We start from the raw sequence: 23,932 nt of genomic DNA, 5'->3' as shown, positions 1-23,932 counted from the left end.
TATTTCACGTTTTTAAAGCGAAAACGCATTAAATACTGATGAAAATAACGATTATTCACAGTTGCCCCAAGCCAATGATGAGCGATCATCGGTAAGTGTTACACTTAGCGATGCCCGCTCATCGCCGCAGCTTGTTTATATCGGAGTATCCTCTTTGTGTTCCTTCGTGAACCATGCGACTCGACGAGAGAACATACACCGCTTGGTAATTGAAACAGAACCAACAGAAGGGAAGAAAAACTGCCGATCGGTTCACTGATCACTTTTTCGTCCAAACACTGGGTCGGGCTCAAGCAGTCTTATCAAACTAACTAACTAACTAACACGATTAGGTGTTTTATCAATGCTTACAAAATACCAAAATAAGCTATATTCAGTACCAGAATAACCTATCAATCAAAGGGGGGGGGGGTGGTTACAGGACCCCGAGCCCCCACATTTTAAGGGGTCCCACAAAAACAGTTTTTACTTGTTAAATATTAACTTTATTTCTCATTTTACTCAAGTACTGTTGTTTTGTTTGTTTTGTATTTATATTGTTATAATTTTATTTTAGGTTTACTCTGGCCAAGTTCGCACCCTGGTCAAGTTCGCAGGGGTTGACGGTATTAAAGTGAAGGAGTTTCATTTTGATTATTGTAATGTTATGTTCTTTAGTGAAACATATCACCTATTTAACACTTTAATGCGCCTCCAACGGTTCATCACGAACCGGCTGCTGCAGATAGAGTATGGCTGATCATATGCATCAGACATGCTTGATAAACACGGAGGAACCGCCGGGGCTCAGTAGAGTCTATTCCCAAGCAATAGTTCCAAGTCGGTTGGATTTGAGATGGTCTCGAGGATCGTTGCAAATCCTAATTAAGGTATTATAGCATTTGTGACAGGTTTTGGAAGTTTTTACAGCCAGCAGACTTCAAAATTTTGTTTGGGCTTTCTTTCCCACGTTTCTCGGTTGATTTTGATTAGTAATTTATTAATGTCATAGTCGCATTTTCGAATTTTTACAATGTTACTTGGTCATATTTTCTTTAAATAAAGGAATTAAAATCAACCGAAGAATTAATAGTGGGAAGGAGATTTGCAGCACTTAATTGTGCCGATAGATTCGAAGCTAACGTGCGAACGCTTAAATGTATTGTTGACGTCAATGCGCTCGACGTGACATTTTGGATAAAAAACTGACTGCTTTTTATCAGCTGAACAAAGTTACTTGTGTATGACTAGGTTGACATTGCTAGGCCACGCTTGAAAAATGACATGGTTTATCGAGGCAGGACCGATAGGACAATTGAACGAATTTGAATACTTATTTGGAATACATAAGTCGAGTCAAGTACAAGACACTGAAGACGACCTTACAGTTGAGGTCGAAATACGGATACGGGGATTCTCTCGGCTTTTGCAGTCGGTGACAGCAGCGAAAACAAGTTTGCCTCAACTTCCCTGAAGAAGGTTTAAAATAAACCGAAACCGTCGGAAGTTGAGGCAAACTTGTTTTCGCTGCTGTCACCAACTGCAAAAGCCGAGAGAATCCCCGTATCCGTTCAAGCCTACAGTCGATAAGCAATCAGGTCGAAATACGTATCTGTCAAAGGATGCAAATTCTTAGTGGAATTCAAAGGAACAGTACTTAACTCGATTTTCTTTTTATTTAAGCAATCTTTATTATTTTAAAATTTGGCTGACCAACTTGGCGTATTTTTGCTTATCTTAGGTGGTAATAGGACACCAACAGAAAAATATCAGAAGCTCAGTTACATGTTTCTGTGGGTTTTGGACAGATGACAATTTAAGGACACGAGAGATGAACACAGAGAAGTAGAAAACGATAAGCGAAATCAAGAAAACAATTTGACACAAGATCGACTATATTTTAACATACGAGGTTCGACTGATTCGATAAACAACAAACATACTACAACTGACTTAACGAGGAGGAAAACGTATTGAACCTTACCACAAAACCAAACAAGAAGACAAATACAAACCGTGTGACCATAACACTACATAGTCAATCCTGACTGACTAACCAATTGAAAACTTTCTTATCTTCTACCGTAACTTTCTGAGTCAGTTTGCAACGTGTCTTAATGGATATCATTTTCCGCGTACGGCTGGTAAACTGCTTCTGAAAGATTACGTACTCTTTTCTATCTTCGGGTCTAGTGGAGAGGTTTCAACTCTATTCAGAGTGCAGCTAGAAACCTAGCAAAAAAAAAAAAAAATATGCTGTCTAAAAAAAATCGATGTTCTAATTGATCTTGAAGATATTAATTTCAGTTCATACTGCACTGATGTAGCTGAAACTTTGGTCGATTATGCACAACAAGTGAGCAAGCAGATCCATTTCCTAGTGTATAATACGTAGTAGAATCTGATATTAATATCTTGATAGCAGCAAAGCAATGGCGAACGATTGAGCTGATGTAGCATGACCCCTTAAGTTAGAGATTATTTCATGGAATCTCCGACTACGGCGGCTCTTTTTTTATTAAGTAGAAAGAATAATTATATTCGGAGTTTACGTATTGGTGACGAAATCAATAAACAAACCTAATTAAGTCAGGATTGAAACTAAATGGGCTTCTGATATGATATACCTACTAAATTTAGTTTTTGTTAGGATTTCTTGGCCCTTAAATGCATCCCTGTAAAATTACTTTAAAAAATCCAAGACAAATTGCTGAAAGAAACCTCTCGAAACCTTAAATCAAAATCTAATCTAATCTAATCTAATACATACACAGCCAGTACGAGAAAGCATCCTGAAAAGTAATCGGGTTAGATCACGCCCAACCACTTTTCTTGTCAATATTGAGGCTTACAGCATATCAAAGATATGACGCAAGCGTCAAAGCGGCCAGGCCTACTGCGTTGTATTTGCCGCAGAGATGATTCTTCGAATTACCTCGACTATTGAACAATTGTTGTTCTTTTGTCGAAGTAATTCTCGAATCTACAGGGGAGGAAGGATGCGTGGACATACCGTACCAAACGCTCCAGACATTATATAGTTAAGAATGATTGAAGATTTGAATAATAATGAAAATATTATGAAATAGAATTTTATATAATGCATATTGGAAAGTTCTCACCAATTTCTTGAGCAGCTTTTGTAGAAAGTTCATTGCTCCAGTTTTTTAGGAGGAAGGCGCCTCCTTGCAGAGTCTTCAGTCACAGTTCCGTCTTTTTCTTATTTTCTCATTGGTTCTATCATTGAGAAGTGAAAGACACACCAGCTCGGAAAAGTTCGTTCTTCATCGTGCTTTTGAAAAACACTACCGCTATTTCCCGATCGAATCACAGTTGGGCCAGCACCCCCCAATTCCACCCTGTACTTTGAAAACCCGAAAAATAAGACGAATTCTGACAGCCTGACAGGAAAACTACAAACTACACTACGCGAATCAAGCACCTAAATCGCATTGCACAGGCACTTTTCACGCGAATGCCGGATGGCATAGCACCACCACCAAACGTTTCGCAATCGTCCGAATTCAAAACCAAAATTCTTCAATTCATCTTTCATTCACAAACACAACAAAAACCGTTAAATCGGAACTAAAACCTAGATTGATGCAAAATACACAGATTTTTGTTCAACGAATTCCGAAAATCATACGCATTATATTTCAGATATCGTAGCACCAGCCAAATCATTGGTAAAATCACACAAAACGGAAGAGTGAAAAAAATCCTGACAGGCAAAACAAAATCACGTCCGTTCGCGGCGATGCCTACTTCGATCCTCCGAAACCTTTAATCAAAATCTAAATCTAAAAACAAAATCTGCGAGTATTTCTGAAGGCATTCCCGTAAAAAATCTTAGGTACATCCTTGGAAAAGTAGAAGAAAGGATTTCTAGAATTTCTGAAGTTACTTCTGACTGATTCCTGCAGGAATCACAGAACGACTTCCTGAAGGAATCCCTGGAGGAATCCTTGGAGAAATTTCTAGATAAATTCATGGACACAGAAATCCTAGAGGAATCCCTGGAAGAATTTTTAAAAGAATCCCTGGAGGAATTTCAGGAAGAATTACTAAAGAAATTCCTTGGGGAATTCTCAGGTATATTTCTTGGGGAATTCTCAGGAGGTATTTCTGAAAAATTTCTAGAGGAATCCCTGGAGGATTTTTTTTAGGAATCCCTGGCGTAGTTTCTGTATAAATTCCTGGAGGAATTTCCGGAGGAATTCCTGGAGGATTTTTGCAGAGTTTCTTGGTGGAATTCCTGGAGGAATTCCTAGAGGAATCCCTAGAGAAATAGGCTATTTTCAGTACCAGGATAAGCAGGATACCAATTTCTTGTCTTGGTATGATACCTGACTTTGGTACCCTGCAGTTATATATGTGTCAGTTATTCGTTCCTGCTCGGGCAACATATACTTATTCTCTTGACAACTGTGGAGATGCTGTGGATTCCATCATTTCACGTTCTCTAGTAGCAAGGGTATTTGAACTAACATCCCTTCCCTATCATGTCGATCGTAACGTGGTTGGCGCTGTAATTGGTTTTTTAAATGGTAGCTCACCACCCTAATAAACCAACACCATACACGGACCGTAACACAGACGGTTCAACAATACCACATACTGTTCGAATTGTATCCCAAATGGGTGGTTAAGCACATCTTATGGTTATCGTTTATGCGGGCATTTGCCACAGATCCCATTCACGGTTCCCGTACACGAGTATACTTGGTTGACTTTGAAAATGACCTTCAATTTCAATGAAAATGAAATTACCTTATATTTACTTCTATAGTCGGGGATGAAGTTTTAACTTTAACTTTACCATTTTAAGGCTACACTACATGAGATAACTATACTCTACAATTTCTTTCACCCCTCTGCAGCGTTCGAATCAATCCCAGACACGCCATGCCCTGATGGATTTGCGCCGAAAGGCGATACCGGTGGAACGTCAGCGACAGGTCCTTCACGAACTGGTAGACAAATTGGACCGATCGCCCGATGAGAAGAAATTCGCCATCCAGGAGGGGGCCATCGAGTTGCTCAAAGAGCTGCAGTATTCACCGGACAAAGTGATAGTTGAACATTCTCGTCTCGGGTTGGCTCTGTTGGGCTACGTGCCCCCTTTGCCGGGACCTGGAATTCGTATCCTGAGTGTCGATGGAGGCGGTATCCGAGGTCTGATCACTGCGGAGCTGTTGCGACGAATTGAGAAAATGACCGGCCAAAAGATTTTCGAGCTGTTCGATATGGTGTGCGGAGTGTCGACGGGGGCCATTCTACTGTGTGCTTTGAGTATGTATAACGTCGATAAAATTATTCTATACATGTGGGATTCGAACCGTTACTCTTGGAACTCTGCTAATCTTAATCTTCACTCATACCCTCTGAATCTCTCTGAGACTGCAACCAGTCTTGTGCATTATCACCATCATAACACAAAAAAGCCGCAACATCAACATTGCCCTTCTTCCTCCATCAACGCTACAGCCGACCGTCTCTATGTTGCTATCGAACACATTCGAGACGAACGCATTGATACGGTGGCTGCCGCCGCCACGCTCTTTCTCTGCAAATCTCTTGAGTAGCCGAACGCTTCTTAACCGTCGTTCCGACGCAGAGCTATGTCACTCACTGCTGGGTGACTCTCGTCTGAAAATGCCAGGATGAGGGTCAATTTGTTAAGTAGTATTGCATGGCGCAGCAAACACAACCATAGCACGCCCTATGAATAGAATGCAAAGCGTAGAACAAAAACTCGCTTCGGTGTTTCATCGTGTGGTTCGAAAACAAGAGACGATCGCTGCTGTTGGATGTGGTTGACTCTGCATTGAACGAGGGTTGGCTTGAGTGGCTTTTGCGTGAATCGATTATGTTTTGATGGACTGCGTTTGTCGTATGAAGTGATGGTTAGAGCGAGTGTCATTCGACATTGACCCTCCTGAAACTGCACAACCCTGACTGCAACGCCTTGAAACCGCTCTGAAACTGGCCTGAAAGTCCCTGACATTTTCCTGAAGAAACCCGCTATAGCTTGTTTGGAACGCCTTAAAAACGCTTTGAAACCTTCCTGCAACATCCGGACACTCTTCTGAAACCCCAAGAAGGTTCTCTGAAGTACCTCTGAAAGCCCTCTAAAACTCCCTGAACCACTCCTCACCTTATAATCTCCTAGCCATCCTCCTTGAAGCCCCCTGTAATCTTGAAATGCATTTAAACAGTCTATTGATTCCATTTGGGTAAACATTTCATTTGTGCATCCCGACTCCTTACCTAAATGGAGTTTTGGGTGTAAAATCCTGCTACTCAGCTTCAGAATTAAACATTTTCATGTTCTTTTCATATTTGAAGAATACATTACAAAATAACGTTTTTGTTTACAGTGTCGGAAAAGAATCTCACCCTGGACGAAAGCATAATCCTCTACAAAAAGTTGAGTCACAAAATGTTCCACCGACCGTCCCCGCTGGATAAAATTACCGGCGCATCTCGGATGGTACTGTCTCATGCATACTACGACATCGAGCTGTGGGAGAGTTTACTGAAGCAGTACTTGGGCTACCGGCGAATAATTGACACTTCAAAGCTACCGCACATACCCAAGGTAACAGCTCCAACAATATTGCAACCAAACACCTTCAATCGATACAGTCAGTCAGCGTGAGGTGAAACAATTTTGCTTCTTTCTTTCCAGTTCTGCTGCGTTTCGACCACCATCTGCGACGAGCACATCGAAGCGCACGTGTTTCGGAATTACACGTTCCCCCTGAATGCACACTCGGTGTACTCGGGTAGTCATACGGCGCGGATGTGGGAGGTGGTGCGGGCGTCCTCGGCGGCACCGGCTTACTTCGGAGACTTTCAGCTGAACGGCCAGCTACACCAGGACGGAGGAATATTGTACAACAATCCGACGGCTGTGGCCATCCACGAGGCTAAGTGTCTGTGGCCGAATGAACCCATACAGTGTGTGGTTTCGTTTGGGACGGGCCGGACGAGAACCAGGGCGTGGAAAGATGGCCAGAAAATTATTAGTAAAAACATCATTGAACAGACGTCACTGTCAAGTTCGTGGAAAACGAAGTTTCTGCGAATTCTGGACTCAGCGACGGATACGGAAGGTGAGGGAAATGCAAAATTACTTTTACCAACTGTGCATATATTATTCCTGTTGAAGCTTCTGAAGTTACGTTTTAAATCCGATGGTCTATACTCCAAGGTCTCCTCTGATATTCTTCTTCTTATTCTTAATGGCTCTACGTCCCTACTTGGCCTGCCTCGCTTAAACTTAGTGCTTTTTGAGCACTTCCACAGTTATTAATTGAAGGGCTTCCTTTGCCCGCCATTGCATGAATTTGTATATTGTGAGGCAAGTACAATGATACACTATGCCCAGAGAGTCGAGAAAATTTTCCCAACCGGAACGGGAATCGAACCCGCCGTCTCCGGTTTGGCAATCCATAGCCTTACCCACTAGGCTAACTGGAAACCCCTCGGATATTCTTAGACAATGCTTAACTAGATAAAACAGATGTATGAGTCAGACTTTCAGTATATGTGATAAGGCATAATACATAATACAGCGTGAGCTTACAAGCTATGCATGTGGATTAGATAACTTATTCTCAAGAAAGTTTTTGAGGAGTTTTGAGACGGGCTTGGAGGACGATTCAAATATGACGTCCATTATTTTTTGGAGATTTTGGACCCTCCTCCCCCTCTGTCACACTTTTTTGTATACCTTTAACATGGAGTGGTCTTTCTCCGACCATCCCCCCTCCCCCCTAGACGATGGACGTCATATTTGAATGACCTCTGGTGGTCTAGTGGCTACCGCTTCTGATTCGTACGCAAAAGGTCCTCAGGTCAATCCCTGGTCATTCACTTCCTCTTACTTTGTATCTTTATAAATTCAGGGTGTCGACTACCTGGAAAAACCTGGAAAGTCAGGGAAAGTCAGGGAATTCATTTTTGGAGCTGGAAAATCAGGGAAAGTCAGGGAATTTTGTTGATGGTCAGGGAAATTTTTTTACGATAATCATAAAACGATGTTTTTGAGTTATACATATTCCTACAGCTTGGAATTTGAAAAAAAAACAAGCTTAATTGTTTCTTTAAACTATTTCATCGATGATTCTGATTAACGATCAAATCAATGTATGAACTTCATCCTGATTTTTGTAGTATTCAGTACACACTAAACGCTTTCAGCAATATTTTGCTGAATTTTGCCGAGCTGAAGGGTCCAGCAAATTTTTTGCTGAACTTTCAGCAAAATTTGCTGAATTTCAGCAAAACGTTACTGGTGATCAGCAGAGTTTACTGAACAAATCAGCAAAATTTTGCTGAAACCCTCAATCGATTTTTTGTGTGTATAATGCTGAAATGTTACCATGAAGACTCATTTCATGTAAAAATTACAAGTCCGGTTTACATCTAGCAAATAAGCTAGAAATTAAAAGTACATCACACTGTACTCAATGTAATCTTTGGTGGATTTACGGCCGATTCATTGGTGATATCGTTTTGAAATGTCTCATTCCTGCTGCAGAAACACTTATGCGGCTAGACCATTTCTGCAAGAAAGTCACGGAAAAACCGTTATTTTTCCAATATTTGATGTAAATGCCACGGAATACCTTTGAAAAATGCCAAATGATATCACCGTGAATACCATTCGGATTTTTCAAAGGTAGTCCGTGACATTTACCTTAAATATTCGAAAAGTAGTGGCTTTTCCGTGACTTTCTTGCAGAACTGGTCTAGCCGTACAAGTTTTTCATATACCATACTCACAGCTTCAGCTTCTAAAATGAGCTGTAGGTGATTGAATTTAGATATGACGAAATGCATTTTTCAGCACTGTTCCTGCATCTTGATGGGTTTCTAATAAATTTATTAGCGAGTTCAGTCTTAAGATGCCCAGACATTTGTTGTACAGACCAATGATGATTTTTATTGTTTTGTAGAGAAATTTTTGTTGAATCTTTGATAAGAATCTCGGGAAAATGATGATTGCGCAGTACTTCATCTGATTCGTTCTAGATCTACGCTCTCAGTGGAGCTTGCTCTGCCTCTTCAATTAAGTGTTCTTAGGGATTGCTAAAGGCAATCAAAGCCTTATGCACTAGAGAACTGGATACCAAAGTGACTTCACAGCTTTTTAATGCATTTTAACTCATGGTGATATCTAAACCCTACAAAAGTCAAAAATATTTTACCCAGATTCTTGAAAGCAAAAACAAAAATGCGATTACCTCGACCCTTGGTGTATTGGTATATTCATGATTTAGTTTCTTGATGGTTTTATGTGTAGTTTAAAAGGAATATTTTACAAGATATCTGAACGATTCTTGTCGGGATTTTTCATAAATTAGCTAAAATTATTTAGCAAACTTTCTTTGTCAAGTCATTACCAGACTTTTGCATGTCTTTCACAAACTTTCGTATCCAAACGCCATCTCTAGTGGCCTTTTACTTTTAACATGATTTGGTAACATCAAGAAACACCATTCTTCCGAGTTTTTTTTTCTAAGATTAATTAATAATAGTTTTCTGACGTGTTCTCGAACAGACCACAATGGAAAATTTATGTGAATTTACAATTTGGATGAACTTTTGAAGTGTTTTTTGGTACGTTAAAATATCTGTGTTGATAACTCAAGAGTACATCCGATATTATCAATGATGCGTATCAGATAGTATTATATGCAGGTTTAAATGTTTGATGAAAATACCTTTGTGGGTTTAAAAGCAAAATCTTGTCGTTCTGCAAAAAATCAATCAAGAATTTAGATGAGAATATGGATAGAATCAAGTAACGAGTTTACCAAAGATCCCAATAAAATTGCAAATTTATTGAGACTTAAGAAAATAAAAGCACAATAAATCAGAAAAGACATTCTTATACTGGTTGATCCATTCCTGAAAAGCATTTGAAAAGTTTCAGCTATTTCAAGATGATAACTATGTAACGAATACAGGATTATCAAATGTTCTAAAAGTCCTTCAAGTCAAATTCATGTTGCAATTCCTAGTTTTAGAAGAATTTCGAAACATAACCTGCTAGATATCCTGTAATCTTATTTTAGGTTTCAACAGATTTTCCATCAATGCTTAGAGACATCAGAAAGTTTAGCAAAAAAAACCGGACAACTTTTCGGAAGCGCTTGATGGAGCTTTCAAAAATAGTTTTGGGACATAATTTCTACAAAACAAGTGTGGTGAATTTTCGAGAAAAAAAATATAAATGAGTTCTAAGCGAGTTTGTCAACATTGTGGCAGACCTCTTACAAAATTTGCCATTAAAAGTTACACTATTCATGAAGGTCTTTTCGACATATTAGGAATGTTTATAAACTGCATTAAAATATTGCCAATACATTTACTGTATGTACTTATTTACTTCAGTATCAGAAATAATATTGCAGAACTTTTGGATGAATCTCTTGCTGAAGGATTTTTCTGGAGTGCTCGACGGATTTTATTTTTGAGATTTTTTTCATTATGAAATTCACATATACAATGTATATTATACATACCTACATGCAAAATTTGCTCATAGAGTAGTTCTAACTAATGAAACCAAATCAAGATGTCATCCTAATGATGTTCTGGGGGTATGTCTTTCGAATATCCTAGTTGTAATTATGGCGTTTTTTAAAAAATTGTTTGTTGGCCTTCTGAAAGGATTTTCATCTAAATTTAGGGAGTTTTTGGTGGACGTGTCAAAAGATATTTCCAACACAGCGTATCAGATAGGAGAATACTGAAGAAATACTGCAAATATGCCTTAAATTAATTGAAAAAAAAATCTGGTTCAATTTACTTGTTTTTTTTCTTTCTCTTTTTCTACTACTAGAAAAACCAGGAAAATTCAGAGAATTTTATTTTATCTAATGATCAGACACCTTTAAGCTATGATTTACATGACCTGGAATTTTCAGTGAAAGCGACTGGAAAGTCAGGGAAAGTCAGGGAATTTGATTTTCAAAATTGAGTCGACACCCTGTAAATACTTTCTCCCTTTCTCTCTACATATACAACTAATGTATATTCAGCCGTAGAACAGAACCGAGACCTTTTTCTTCCAAACTTTAACAACGTTAAAGCCTACGTTATGCATTACTATGCCGCACATCTTCAGAATAATGAAACACACTACTCTATCACCTTACGCACCGAAGTGTGAACCCTCTGCCCACCATATCCCAATAGAACTCCGACATCCGCATAAATTTGTGCAGACGCAGAGGTATATTCGGTCTGCTGTAGTTACAAACGATTGCAATCATCATTTCCTTCCCCCATTGACCAGCAACCTGGCATGGCAGACGACAATGACCTCGCTTGAAAATAGATCATCAACACTTTGAAGATGCTTGCGGAAGATATCTCTTACTTACCGATCAGGCTAAGGCCGGGATGGCCTCTCCAGTACATAGTAGCCGTCTCCATTCCACTCGGTCCATGGCTGTTTGTCTCCAGTTCCGCACTCTGCGTAGGGTCCGCAGATCGCCCTCCACTTGGTCGACCCACCTAGCTCGCTGCGCTCCACGTCGTCTTGTACCGGTCGGATGACTCTCGAGAACCATTTTAGTCGGGTTGCTATCCGACATCCTGATGACGTGACTCGCCCACCGTAGCCTCCCGATTTTCGCGGTATGGACGATGGTTGGTTCTCTCATTCGCCTTCTCCAATTCCCGTCTTCCATCTGCACTCCACCGTAGATGGTACGCAACACCTTCCGTTCGAAAACTGCAAGGGCGCGTTGGTCCTCTGCACGTAGGGTCCATGTTTCGTGCCCATAGAGGACGACTGGTCTAATCAGCATTTTGTAGATAGTAGTGTTACGGCGAACTTTATTCGATCGTAGAGTTCTGCGGAGTCCAAAGTAAGCACGATTTCCTGCCACAATGCGCCTCTAAATTTCTCTGCTGGTGTCGTTGTCGGCGGTCAGCAGTGAGCCCAAGTACCGTCAAGGCACCATTTACCGTGGATCTAAGAGGATTTGGGGCGAATAAGGGTTGTCATTTGACACCAATCTTATAAACATTGTTGGTGCCGCTGTTAATTGCTTTCATTAGAGGTTAAAATTAAAGTAATATTCACAAAACTGGAAAAAATTTCAAGAAAATTGGTGATATAGTACAATTAGTAGAGGGTAGTAAGCAAGGTCGCCTGATTCCGTGGTAGGTCACTATTCACCGTGGTAGTAGGGACCCATTCACCGTGTGTCAGAAATTTTATTCTATTTCATTGGAAAAGATCAAAACAACCCAACCTAGTGAATTTTCTTCGTTTTTATTTATTTCAAGTAATAAATTGCCAGATTTAATTAGAAAAACGAATGTTCAGATTTTCAATTTATTTCTAGGTATATGGGACAATATGGGGCACGGTGAATGGAGACCATTGATTTTTAGGGTACCCATTTACCGTGTCTTTTTGTTTCAATAGGAAGTAAGCAGCTGCGCTTTTGCTAAAGTGCCGGTAGTGGCGCTTTTCTGATAAATGCGGTAAATGTGATAACAGTGTAAACAAGCAGAACAGTTTGCGCTACGGAATCATAGATGGCGCTCGTGTTCCATGTGTTTTTCACATATACAGCGGCGCCGCCTGGCACCTATCCACTCGAAACATCATGCGCAACACGGGTGGAAAATGCCAGTCAGGAAAAAAGAAGTAAACAACTTGAAATTTGTATGGTGATGTAATCAATTCTCTGTTACTGCAATGAATCCAGAAGAAACGCGTAGGTATAATGATTTTGTTTCTAATTTGCAACTTTTTGCCCCAAGGCACAAATCGCTGCGATGCGGAACAAGGGCAAGCCAGCGATTTGTCCATACAAGAAAAATGATTTTACTTTTAATGTGGTGGCGCCATCTCTGAGAGAATCAAGCTTTGATTTCTTGCTATTAAAAAGTACGAGTAATCGTACTTTCTTGTTAAACTTCTTCAGTAATGCAAAATACATACCTAATACGTGAACTTAATTGCTTCTTAGTTGCATAAAAACGTCACTACATTTAGTTTATCGCTTAAATCACCTTAGCGCAGTTTTAGTTTTTTTCACTATGAATGCAGTGAACGAGCAGAAAACCCCTTCATGTAAACACACCTTAGTGTTAAAATGGTACTTTAAAAAGTTTCTAATGAGCGTTTTGACATGGTAACAATTCATTGGCGTTGTATTGGTGAAATTGAAGGGAAACTGTCATACCATTCAATCGTAATATGGAAATAATGAAAAAATATTCGCAGGCACACGGTGAATGGCGCCTTGACGGTACACGAATTCTTCAACCGCCTCGATTTCATCACCGTCGATATAAATTCGGGGTGGCGGGTGCGGTGATTCTTCTCTGGAGCCCTTTGCCATCATGTACTTTGTCTTCGACACATTAATTACTAAGCCGATTCGCCTGGCTTCACTCTTTAGTCGGGTGTACGTTTCCGCCATCGTCTCAAATTTACGAGCAATAATATCAATAGCATCAGCGAAACCAAGCAGCTGAACGAACTTCGTGAAAATCGTACCACTCGTGTTAATCCCCGCTCTCCTTATTACACCCTCTAACGCAATGTTGAACAGCAAGCACGAAAGACCATCACCTTGCCGTAACCCTCTGCGAGATTCGAAGGGACTCGAGAGTGTCCCTGATACTCGAACTACGCACATCACTCGATCCATCGTCACCTTGATCAATCGTATCAGTTTATCCGTGAATCCGTATTCGTGCATAATCTGCCATAGCTGTTCTCGATCGATTGTATCATACGCCAATTTGAAATCGATGAACAAGTGATGTGTGGGCACGTTGTATTCGCGGCATTTCTGAAACACCTGGCGGATGGCAAACATCTGGTCCATTGTAGCGCGTTCACCCATGCCTGATATTGCTCCACGAACTCTCTTGCAATCGGTGATAGACGGCGGCATAAAATTTGAGAGAGTATCTTGTAGGCAGCGCTCAGTAGTGTGATCGCGCGGTAGTTCCCGCAATCCAACTTGTCGCCCTTTTTGTAGATGGGACACACGATACCTTCCATCCATTCCTCCGGTAATACTTCCTCCTCCCGAATCTTGGTAATGACCCAGTGTAGTGCTCTCACCAGTGCTTCTCCACCGTATTTTAGAAGCTCGCTTGGTAGTTGATCTGCTCCAGCAGCTTTGTTGTTTTTCAACCGGCCAACCTCCTCCTCAATCTCTTGAAGGTCAGGGGCCGGAAGTCTTTCGTCCTGTGCACATACTCCTAGATCTGTTACCACGCCACCTTCGGTACTTGCAACCTCGCCATTGAGGTGCTCATCGTAATGCTGCCGCCACCTGTCGACCACCTCACGCTCGCTCGTGAGAATATTCCCGTAATTATCTCGGCACATGTCGGCTTGTGGTACGAAGCCTCTGCGCGAGCGGTTCAGTTTCTCGTAGAACTTTCGTGTGTCCTTAGCGCGGTGCAGCTCTTCCATCGCTTCGCGGTCTCGTTCTTCCTGCTGGCGCTTCTTCATCCGGAAGACTGAGTTCTGCCTGTTCCGCACCTGTCTGTAACGTGCCTCATTTGCTCTCGTACGGTGTTGCAGCATTCTCACCCATGCTGCATTCTTCTCGTTTTTCAACTGTTCGCATTCGCCGTCGTACCAGTCGTTTCTGTGATTCGGAGTCACGAAGCCTAGTGCTGTAGCTGAGGTACTATTTATGGCGGATCGGATGTGCCTCCAGCCATCTTCAAGTGTAGCCAAGCCAAGCGCCAAGCTGCTCTTCCGTTGGTAGGGCCACTGCTAACTGCTGCGCGTAGTCTTGAGCCATTTCTGCGTTACGAAGTTGCTCGATGTTGAGCCGCGGCGTTCGACTTCGACGCGTGGTGATAACTGTCGAAAGTTTTGAGCGCATGCATACAGCGACTAAGTAGTGATCCGAATCTTTATTCGCACTGCGGTATGTGCGGACGTTGGTTATATCCGAGAAGAATTTATCGTCGATTAGAACGTGGTCGATTTGGTTTTCTGTTTGATGGTCGGGTGATCTCCAGGTGGCTTTGTGGATATCTTTGCGGGGGAAGAAGGTGCTTCGGACTTCCATACCACGGGAGGCTGCAAAGTTTACGCATCGCTGGCCGTTATCATTCGATACGGCGTGCAGGCTGTTTCGCCCGATTACCGGTCTGTACATTTCCTCCCTTCCTACCTGCGCGTTCATGTCGCCGACAACGATTTTCACGTCACGCCACCGGGGATGAACCAGCCTCGGGCTGAATTTCCCCATAATAAAAAGTCAATAATAATAACGTCACGCGACGAGCAACGCTTCTTTCTCGTTATCAGGTCTCCCTTCGTGTGGGCAGTGGACGTTGATGATGCTGTAATTGAAGAAACGGCCATTAACTCTCAACATGCACATCCTTGCGTTGACCGGCTGCCACTCGATCACACGTTGTCGCAACTTGCCCAACACTATAAATCCTGTTCCCAGTTCATTGGTGGTGCCACAGCTTTGGTAGAAGGTAGCCGGTCGATGCCCGTTTTTCCACACTTTCTGTCCAGTCCAACAAAGTTCCTGCAACGCCACGATGTCGAAGTTGCGGGGATGTATTTCATGTTCCAAGCTTCCAATCCACAGTGGTCCACGAACCGGAATTACGAGGAAAGATGCATTCAACGCCTTCAAATGAGTTTTTATGCAAATATGGTCTTCTACAAAGTTGTCCCTAATAATAAGGCCCTTTTTAAAATGTGCTTGAAAATTAGGGTGGTCTATATTTTCAAAGAAATTGGTAACCAAACTTTTTTATTTGCAAGAATAACTGTATACATTCTTCGGGAAAGTTTTAGATCTATCAATTTTGAGCAAGTTTGCTGAAGACACTTGTAACGCACCTGAGAAGCACCGAACCCCCGAAAACTCCTCCATAACGCTTCCGTAACGCCTCTGAATGCCCCCGAAGAGGCTAGGTTAGACCCCCTCGGACCTCATGTAACGCACATGAGAGGCTCCAAACCCCCCGAAAACTCCTTCGACAAGCTTACGTAACGCCTCTTAATTCCGCAGAAAATGCTCTGAAATGTCCTGAAATGCCTCCAAATTCCCCCTTAAACCTCCTCGGACCCCATGTAACGCACCTGAGAGGCCCCAAACCCCTTGAAAACTAATCCGCAACGCTTCAGACGCCTCTTAATTCCGCAGAAAATGCTCTGAAACGTCCTGAAATGCCTTCCAAATCCCCCGTAAACCCCTTCGGACCCCATGTAACGCACCTGAGAGGCTCCGAACACTCCGAAAACTACTCCGTAACGCTTCCGTAACACCTCTGAATCACACCGAAAATGGCCTGAAACATCCTGAAATGCCTCAAAAATCCTATTAAACCAAAACCCTTAAAAACGCCTCCATAACGCCTCTGAATCCAGCCTAAAATGCTCTGAGACTTCCTGAAATAACACCGAAACCCCCTTAAGACCCCCTCGGTCCCCACGTTACGCACATGAGATCTTCGGAAACACCCAAAAACAAACCTGTAACCTAGCCTGTAACCTTCTTTTGCTCTCCTCTGTAAACACCCCTTGGCCACCGTTGCAATAGTTTCCGTCATTACTAAATATTCTTATGCACAATATTTGTTCTGAGTAGCTTTCCCTTTTTTTATGCAGGGCATAAAATAGGTGCATAAATTAAAAGTGCATAAAAATAACATGCATGAAAAGAGGTTTTATTGTTTCGTTCATTGCCTTGTTGATAACGGAAAGTTTGGAGCGCAGTTTAACCATCATCAGGAAGTGATAAGATTCGATGTAACGTTGAAATCTACTTCATCATATGCGTTAATTCTCGTCATAAGCGCGTTTGCCTTCCTTGCCTGAATCGCCCAAGAAACCGTTTTTCTTCCATCGCAGTACGCAGTTGCGAAGAAATGACAATTCAAATGGCAGTCACCGTAGAAAGTTTCTGCCAGGAATCGCAATTCCTTTTGAACCCTAAACTGCGCTATATCAGACAAAAAAAAAAGGATAATTACAGGTATTACAACTTACCTTTGACAATGGCTCATCAGATGGAAGCAAAAAGACGTAGACTATCAATAACCACCCCCCTATAGCACTGGAACTCGAATAATTACGCAAAATTTCACATTTAAGTTTTACTCTACCTACGAGTTCACAATTTTTCGTACTTTGCGTTTGCCGAAGGCAACCTCATCAAGGCAGCAGCTCGAGGAATTGTTCTTTACTTCAGCAATCGCCTCCAATAAAAGAATTCGTCCCGGGATTTCTTCAGAAATGGGATTGATTCAGATATTTCACTCGTTATTACTCCGAAATGACTCGAAAGAACATTTAAAACAAATCTTGCAAGGATTGCTTCAGGAATTATTCCATGAGTTTCTTCAGAAATCCTCTAGTGATTCCTACCAAAATTCTTTGAGAGATTCTTCTAGAAAATTATCGAAGAGTTCATTTCAAAATTATGCATCTTATATCCTACACCTTAAATTCTTCCTAAAATCCTTCAGAACCATCCTCTTATATCCTTCAGAAAATCTTCCAGGGATTTTTTAAGGAAATTCAGCCGGGAATGCCTTCGGAGATTTATCTGTAATATCCTTCAGGAATTCTTCTATTGATTTCTTCAGAAAATTCATAGATTTCTCTAGAAATTTCCCGATTTTTTTCTAGAAATTACCCCAGAAACTAATTTAGACACTTTTTATAAAATCTTCCCAGGATTCTTTTAGATATTGCTTAATGGATTCCTTTACAAAATCTTCCAGGAACTCTTTTCGGAAAACTTCCATGGATTTCTTTTTTAGGTTCATTAGAACATCCTCTATTAATTGCTTCAGAATTTCCTCTAGAATTTCCGTCGGAATTGTCGTTAGAGCCCCAAGTAACAATTTAAATTCCTTTTAGATTTGTTTATTTTTATGGAAGCTTTATCATAGCATGAAGAATTCATGAAACATTTATAGTTGTTTTTATCAAGTGAAAATAATCTCCGTTCGTATGCGGTTTTTAAGTTTTCTTCAAGTTAATTTTGAAAACTCCGCATAAAACAACTTGATTCCCTAAGGCATTTGATCTTATTATGAGTTTTAAGACGTATTTGAAGTTATTTTCAACACATTACATCAACAAACTTTATTAAAAGTTAATGCTTCGTTTATTCAAGTACAATTCATCTGAGTTATTCTCCTTTAAAAACTTCTTAAAGCTTTCAATTCTTGAGCTAGAGCCACTAGTCTGGAACAAGAACTGAGCGGATTAATAAAATCTCAATAATCCAAATAATAAATTATGCAATAAATTGGGTTTTTTATGCAAATATAAACACTCAAACATTTTTGCTCACTGTTAATTTTGCCGTTTTGGTGCTCAAAAGTAATCATATCGACGAAATATTCATTTTATAGCCAATCAAAAATGCGAGTAGCTTGCTGAGGTCGTCCAACCTTCAACCAGTTACTCACACAGGCCACAGCAGCTTGAATCGAAACTAAAATGGGTACTTACTGTGACTCTTCTCGTGCGTATGCTAAATAGTGTAATATGTACTAGTAAGTTTTAGAAATGCACTTATAAAAAGACGAAATTATAATAGAATAGGCAGTTCCTGAAGCAAAATGTACAGAAACAACTTTCAAGCTCCAAAAAGGTAAACAAACAATTGTCAAAAGCTGTTACTATTGAATGAAACGAATAAGTTTCATTTAAGACGAACAAATCTGCCTTAAGATCATCACTACCCTAGTAGCACATATGTTTTAGAAAAGTCAATATAACTCCTATATGACCAAATTTGGTCATATAAGAGTCACACAAACTGATGTACAACAAGTGTGCTACTGGGGTAGTAAAAACAATCTTCAATAAATGCTGTAGATTTCATGCAAGGTGACTTGGTTCCATCATTGTTTTGAGGTGGTTTGGATTAAAGGTAATAACAATTGATGGCGGCTGCATGAGTTTTGTTCGCCTGGAACGGCAGCCATGTTTAGAAAGAATTGAAAAAGTAGCGTAGCCTTTTGTGTTTACAGGAAATTTATGTCTTCGTATATTCATGAATGATATTATTTTTGAGGCGCTTTGTTATTTTTGTATGTTTTGGGTGGCATATCAACGACAAAGTGGGTATGGCACGGAAAATTTTGATTCCCTGTCATCAATGATCTGTCAGGCAATTTTGATGCATTAGCCATTTCAATTTGATGAAAATTAATTCGCAGTTCAATTAACATTTCATCCATGAAACAAAACTAGTTCGCATCTGCATAATGCTGAGGTAAAAGATTTCATTTATCATGCACTATTAGCATTTTTGAGAAAGACAGCTAAAAGATCAACATGCTTCAAGCTATTCTTGTTAAAGTTTTATGAAGTTCTTATAACCAATCATCAGTGTTAGTACATAAATACAACTAGTTTCAAAGCAGTCTTCAAAACCAGTCTTGAAGATCTCCTGAAGAGTGGGCCAGATTAGTCTTATGGATAGTTCATACCTATTTTATCTCGAATTTGCAGAACAAAGAGCTTTATAGCTAAGTTTTATTATTCAATCTTAGAAATTACTTCAGGATTGCCACAAAAGTATAATTGTTACTTGGGAGGATCCCCAAGAAATTGCTCTAATAGTTCCTCTTGGAAAGCTTTTATGGGTTTCTTCAAAAATTATGCCATAGGTTTTTCAGGAATCCGTACGAAAATAGAATTGTTTCAGGAACTCATCCACGGATCCTTTCAGAAAAGCCTTTTGCGGTTCTGTAAGAATTCTTTGGAAAGTTCCTCCAGAAATTACTACAAAGTTTCCTTCAGAAATTCTTCCAAGGATTCTTTTAAAAACTTCCCTTGAGATTTTTTCAAAAAATCCTAATGAGATTCCTTCATAAATGTATTCAAAGATTCCAAGTACAAGGAAATCTTCTATGGATTTCTTCCAAAATTGATCCATGGATTCTTGCAGAAATTATTCCAGAAATTCGGTTTAAAAATGTACCAAAGTGTCGTCTAGTAACTTCTTCAGTGCAGTGGTTTGTTTTAGAAAATTTGCCAGAGATTATTCAAGAAATTTCTCCAGGGTTTTCTTCAGATATTCTCTCATAAAATTATTAAAATCGGTTTTCGTTCTATGTTTAAGGTGAATATATGACGAAGCCACAGCTGCAATTTTCAAGAGCACAAATCTGAAGAACCGAAAGTCCTATTGCGTTGAAAAGTTGATCGATTGGTCATCACCAGCGTGTAACCAATCGATCAACTTTTCAGCGCAATCCGACATTCGGTTCTTCGAATTTGTGCTCTTTAAAATTTGAGCTGTGGCTTCGTCATATATTCACCTTAAGCAAAGTTACTACCTAATGCATCTCATTCCTCATAACAAAAGCATCGATTGAGCTAATTTTTTACTGTAACTGGCTTGCAACTAATTATTCAAATGTACTTTATCTTTTTTGTTTCAAATTTCTCATCAAAGTTGTCCAAGAACCATTTTTAGAGCTTTAAATAACGCACATTTTCGTGCGCTGAGAATGTTGCTACGTCATTCCGTTCAAAAGATATTGATGATTTTCTAGAAAAAATAGGCACTTTTCAAGTATTTTTCACTTGAGTTACAAAATAACACCCCTCTAATTTTTTGATATATTTTATAACAACATATCAGCTTTTGAGTGCGGGCAAAAGATATTTTTTATGTTTGCCCCAACCCATCATAAACCCTTTAAAAAAAAACTATGATTTAAAAAAAAACGCCTGTAACTTTTGAACCAAAAGAGATAACGACCATCTCAGCGCACGAAACGACGCATCTTCAAATGCTCTACAAGTGTTTCTTGGGCGACTTTGATGAAAAATCGAAACTGAAAAAGTTAACGCCAGAAAACCGGTTTTTCTTGAACCACCCTAAACTTATTTAGTAAAATACCTCTAGATCGATCAATTTTCAAGCTACATAAAAAGTGTCTTCAGCAAACTTGCTCAAAATTGATAGATCTACAACTTTCCCGAAGATTGTATATAGTTATTCTTGCAAATAAAAAAGTTTGATTACCAATTTCTTTGAAAATATGGACCACCCTAATTTTCATGTATACTAAAAGGAGGGCCTTATTTTTAAGAACAACTTTGTAGAAGACCATATTAATCTAGAATATCATTTGAAGGCGCTGAATGCATCTTTCCTTGTAAATCTGTTTCGTGGACCATTGTGCAATCGTAGTCCTTATTTCGTTGCGTGGGTCTTTTTCGATTGTATCGAGTCGTATTTTCTCCTATGTTATTCGCTATGGGAATTTTTACGGGTAGCTTATTGGGTCTACGCCAACACTCCTGTCTCGCCGGAGGGCCATCATGCCAGTTCTGTTTAACGTCTCATCTCAACCAACACTGGGACGATCACGCTGCTGGGGCTACCACCTTGGATCTAGCTGGGCGTGGTGCAGCGTTTCTTATTCAGCCGCTGGATGCGCTCGGGACGTACCTCCTCAATCTAGCTGAAGTCAGAAGGACAACAGTGCCCAGGCTGCACTAATAGCTAAGCCCACAACTCTTGGCTGGTGGTCTTTGTCATCGCTTTACCAGTGGAAGCATGAGGTAGGAACTTGTGAGGATCAGAGCTATGTTGGACGCTCTTCTTTTCGACCGTTTTGCAGTTAAAAAAAAAATCATTCAGTAGAAATCTGTTTTAGATTCCGATAAAGAAAAGAAGGACTAGGTCTTCATTGGGATCAATTTTATCCAGTTTCTCATACTTTCATTTTTATTTGTTTGAAAGCCTAATTATTTCTGATGGGATATCAGATCAAATCCCCAATCTCCTCTATCCCCATAATTTATTGCTCAATTAATAGACGATCTATTTCGACGCTTATCTACCCCACAGCCACCCACACTATGCTGAGCGATCTGCTACCGCCGGGACGCTACTTCCGCTTCAACCCATACCTCACGGAATTCCTCTCGATGGTGGAAACCCGACCGGAGAAAATCTCCCAGCTGGAGCGGGACACGTCCGAGTACTTCCACCGCAATGAGGACAAGTTCGAGCTAGTTTCCCACCTGTTAACCCGCAAGCGAAGTGTCCTCTCCAAGGTGTACAACGCCCTGGTACGCCTCACATACGGCGGTTAATATTTCCCGGACTCCAATAATGTGTTCAATTACGCGCTTGCACGTTCTCCTACCCAGTCAACGACGCAACGCGCGAATCTTGTTTACTTTTAAGAAGTGTGTAAGTTATTAAGTTCCAAAGATTAAGTTAAATACTTTCGCGCCAGAAACAGTATCTCGAATTTCTGCACGCGTAGCGGTCAGACAGAGGCTCATTTTTCACTGGACGCCCCCATTTCGATTCGAATGAACTTGATTTTTAACGCTCTCCTCCGTATTATAGGTAATTAGCTTACAGACATGCCTGGTTTTGTTTAGTCAGAGACTAAAGCGTGTGTTTACGCTGTGATTAATATCTGTTACCATGCCGGACTGGCCGTCCGATTTCGCAGAAGTCCGATGTATTCTCCCCCCGTTCGTTCTATAAGAAGCAAGGTTACATGAATAAACAAACTTTTCAAGCAAACGAGAAATACAAATTGATGGTTTTCCTCCATCGGGTGTGTATGTTTTTGCAGCGCTGAGGTAGGATGGAAAGAAAGCCTGAAGTGAGTCGTTGTTTGGTGATTTCGGGTGTACGGCATTAGCCGAAAAAATAACAACCTGACTGCAACAACCTCACCTAGAGCGAACAGTGTACCACGCGGTGTTGTGGGAAGGTGGCATAGAGTCACACAAGCGCGCAGCAGTGGAGAGAGCGGTATCGTTTGCGGTATGCACGCAGAAAATGGTGATGGAGAAATTGCTTCATAATTTGGGAAATTGCCTTTATGCCCGAAATGCGCGCGCGTCTGTTGCTGTTGCTGCTGCTGTTAGCTAGTGTCGAAGCGTAGTGCGCATGCGAAATTGAGAACGAGTGTTACGTGATGAGAGAATGGTTTACAGTGGAAATTCGTTTATGACGGTTGATGTTATTGGGGGTGTTTGTGAAGCAAGATTGATTGATTCTGATAGGTCAATTTTTCACTGTTTAGCAGTTTTTTCACTCTACTACGAATGATGGCCATCGGCAGACCTACATTACGTGCATTACATGGAGTTTAATGGGATTTCAGGGGGCTTCGGAGACATTTCAGGGGTCCAAAAGAAATTTCAGAGTAACGTTTCCCTGTAACGCCCTTGAATCTCTCCGAAACATATTTGTGGATGAACCTCACCAGTTTTAGCAACCTCTCGCTTCGATACGTTCTGAAACCACCTGAAACGCCTCTGAAATACGTCAAATGTGGTCTCAAACTCATTTTATTTTAGTTTTAAATTCTCTGATACCCCCTCGGCCCCATGCAATGCTTTTGCAGTTGGGGAAAGTTACTCTCCGAAACCACCAAAGATGCCCTGAAACCCCCCCTGTAATGTGCCAGAAACAGGTTCAAAATCCTTAGCAACCTCTTGAAATATTTGTATTTTCGCCTTGAACGCAACATTTTCCATTTTTGTTGGGTAAAAACATGCATCCAAATTCATAAGGATAATTTTTCAGAACATTCATATAAAGTTTGAATAACTATCCTTGTAGTTATTTCTTCACAAAATTACGTATAATACATGAAATTTGTATTTTTTTCATTGATATTTTTTGGGATTTTTCACTCAATATGCCATTCGTATTTTTTGAGAAATTTTCCAGCAATACCTTTGAAAATTCCTTCGACAATTCTCTTTTGAATCCTTTTATTATTTCCTATGAGAATTCTTCAGAAAAATTCGTCGAGATTCCTCCAGCAATTAAATCATTATCCTGCTACAGTTTTTTTTCGAAATGCCATCAGCAATACTACCCAGTCAACACACGATCGCATATGATGTTGCATAAGATGCAAAAGTGGAGGCGATATACGCACACTTTACACGCGG

The 23,932-nt window shown here is 40.5% G+C and overlaps 1 protein-coding gene across 2 annotated transcripts in view; it reads left to right on the top strand.

Annotated features, from left to right (window-relative positions):
• Nucleotides 1-22,574, top strand: part of LOC115258741 (calcium-independent phospholipase A2-gamma) — a 28,540-nt gene extending 5,966 nt beyond the window's left edge. For both annotated transcript variants that reach the window (XM_029859108.2, XM_029859107.2), the window contains exons 3-6: nucleotides 4,863-5,274; nucleotides 6,363-6,583; nucleotides 6,674-7,100; nucleotides 21,852-22,574. In XM_029859108.2, coding sequence (XP_029714968.2) covers nucleotides 4,896-5,274; nucleotides 6,363-6,583; nucleotides 6,674-7,100; nucleotides 21,852-22,099 — 1,275 coding nt within the window. In that variant the 5' untranslated portion in view covers nucleotides 4,863-4,895 and the 3' untranslated portion in view covers nucleotides 22,100-22,574. The remainder of the gene's footprint in view (nucleotides 1-4,862; nucleotides 5,275-6,362; nucleotides 6,584-6,673; nucleotides 7,101-21,851) is intronic.
• The last annotated feature ends 1,358 nt before the right edge of the window (nucleotides 22,575-23,932 follow it).

Source organism: Aedes albopictus, chromosome 2 (genome assembly GCF_035046485.1).
Source record: "Aedes albopictus strain Foshan chromosome 2, AalbF5, whole genome shotgun sequence".
NCBI classification, from domain to species: Eukaryota; Metazoa; Arthropoda; class Insecta; order Diptera; family Culicidae; genus Aedes; species Aedes albopictus.
Note: the sequence above shows the minus strand (reverse complement) of the source record. Positions and strands in the feature narration are given on the sequence as shown.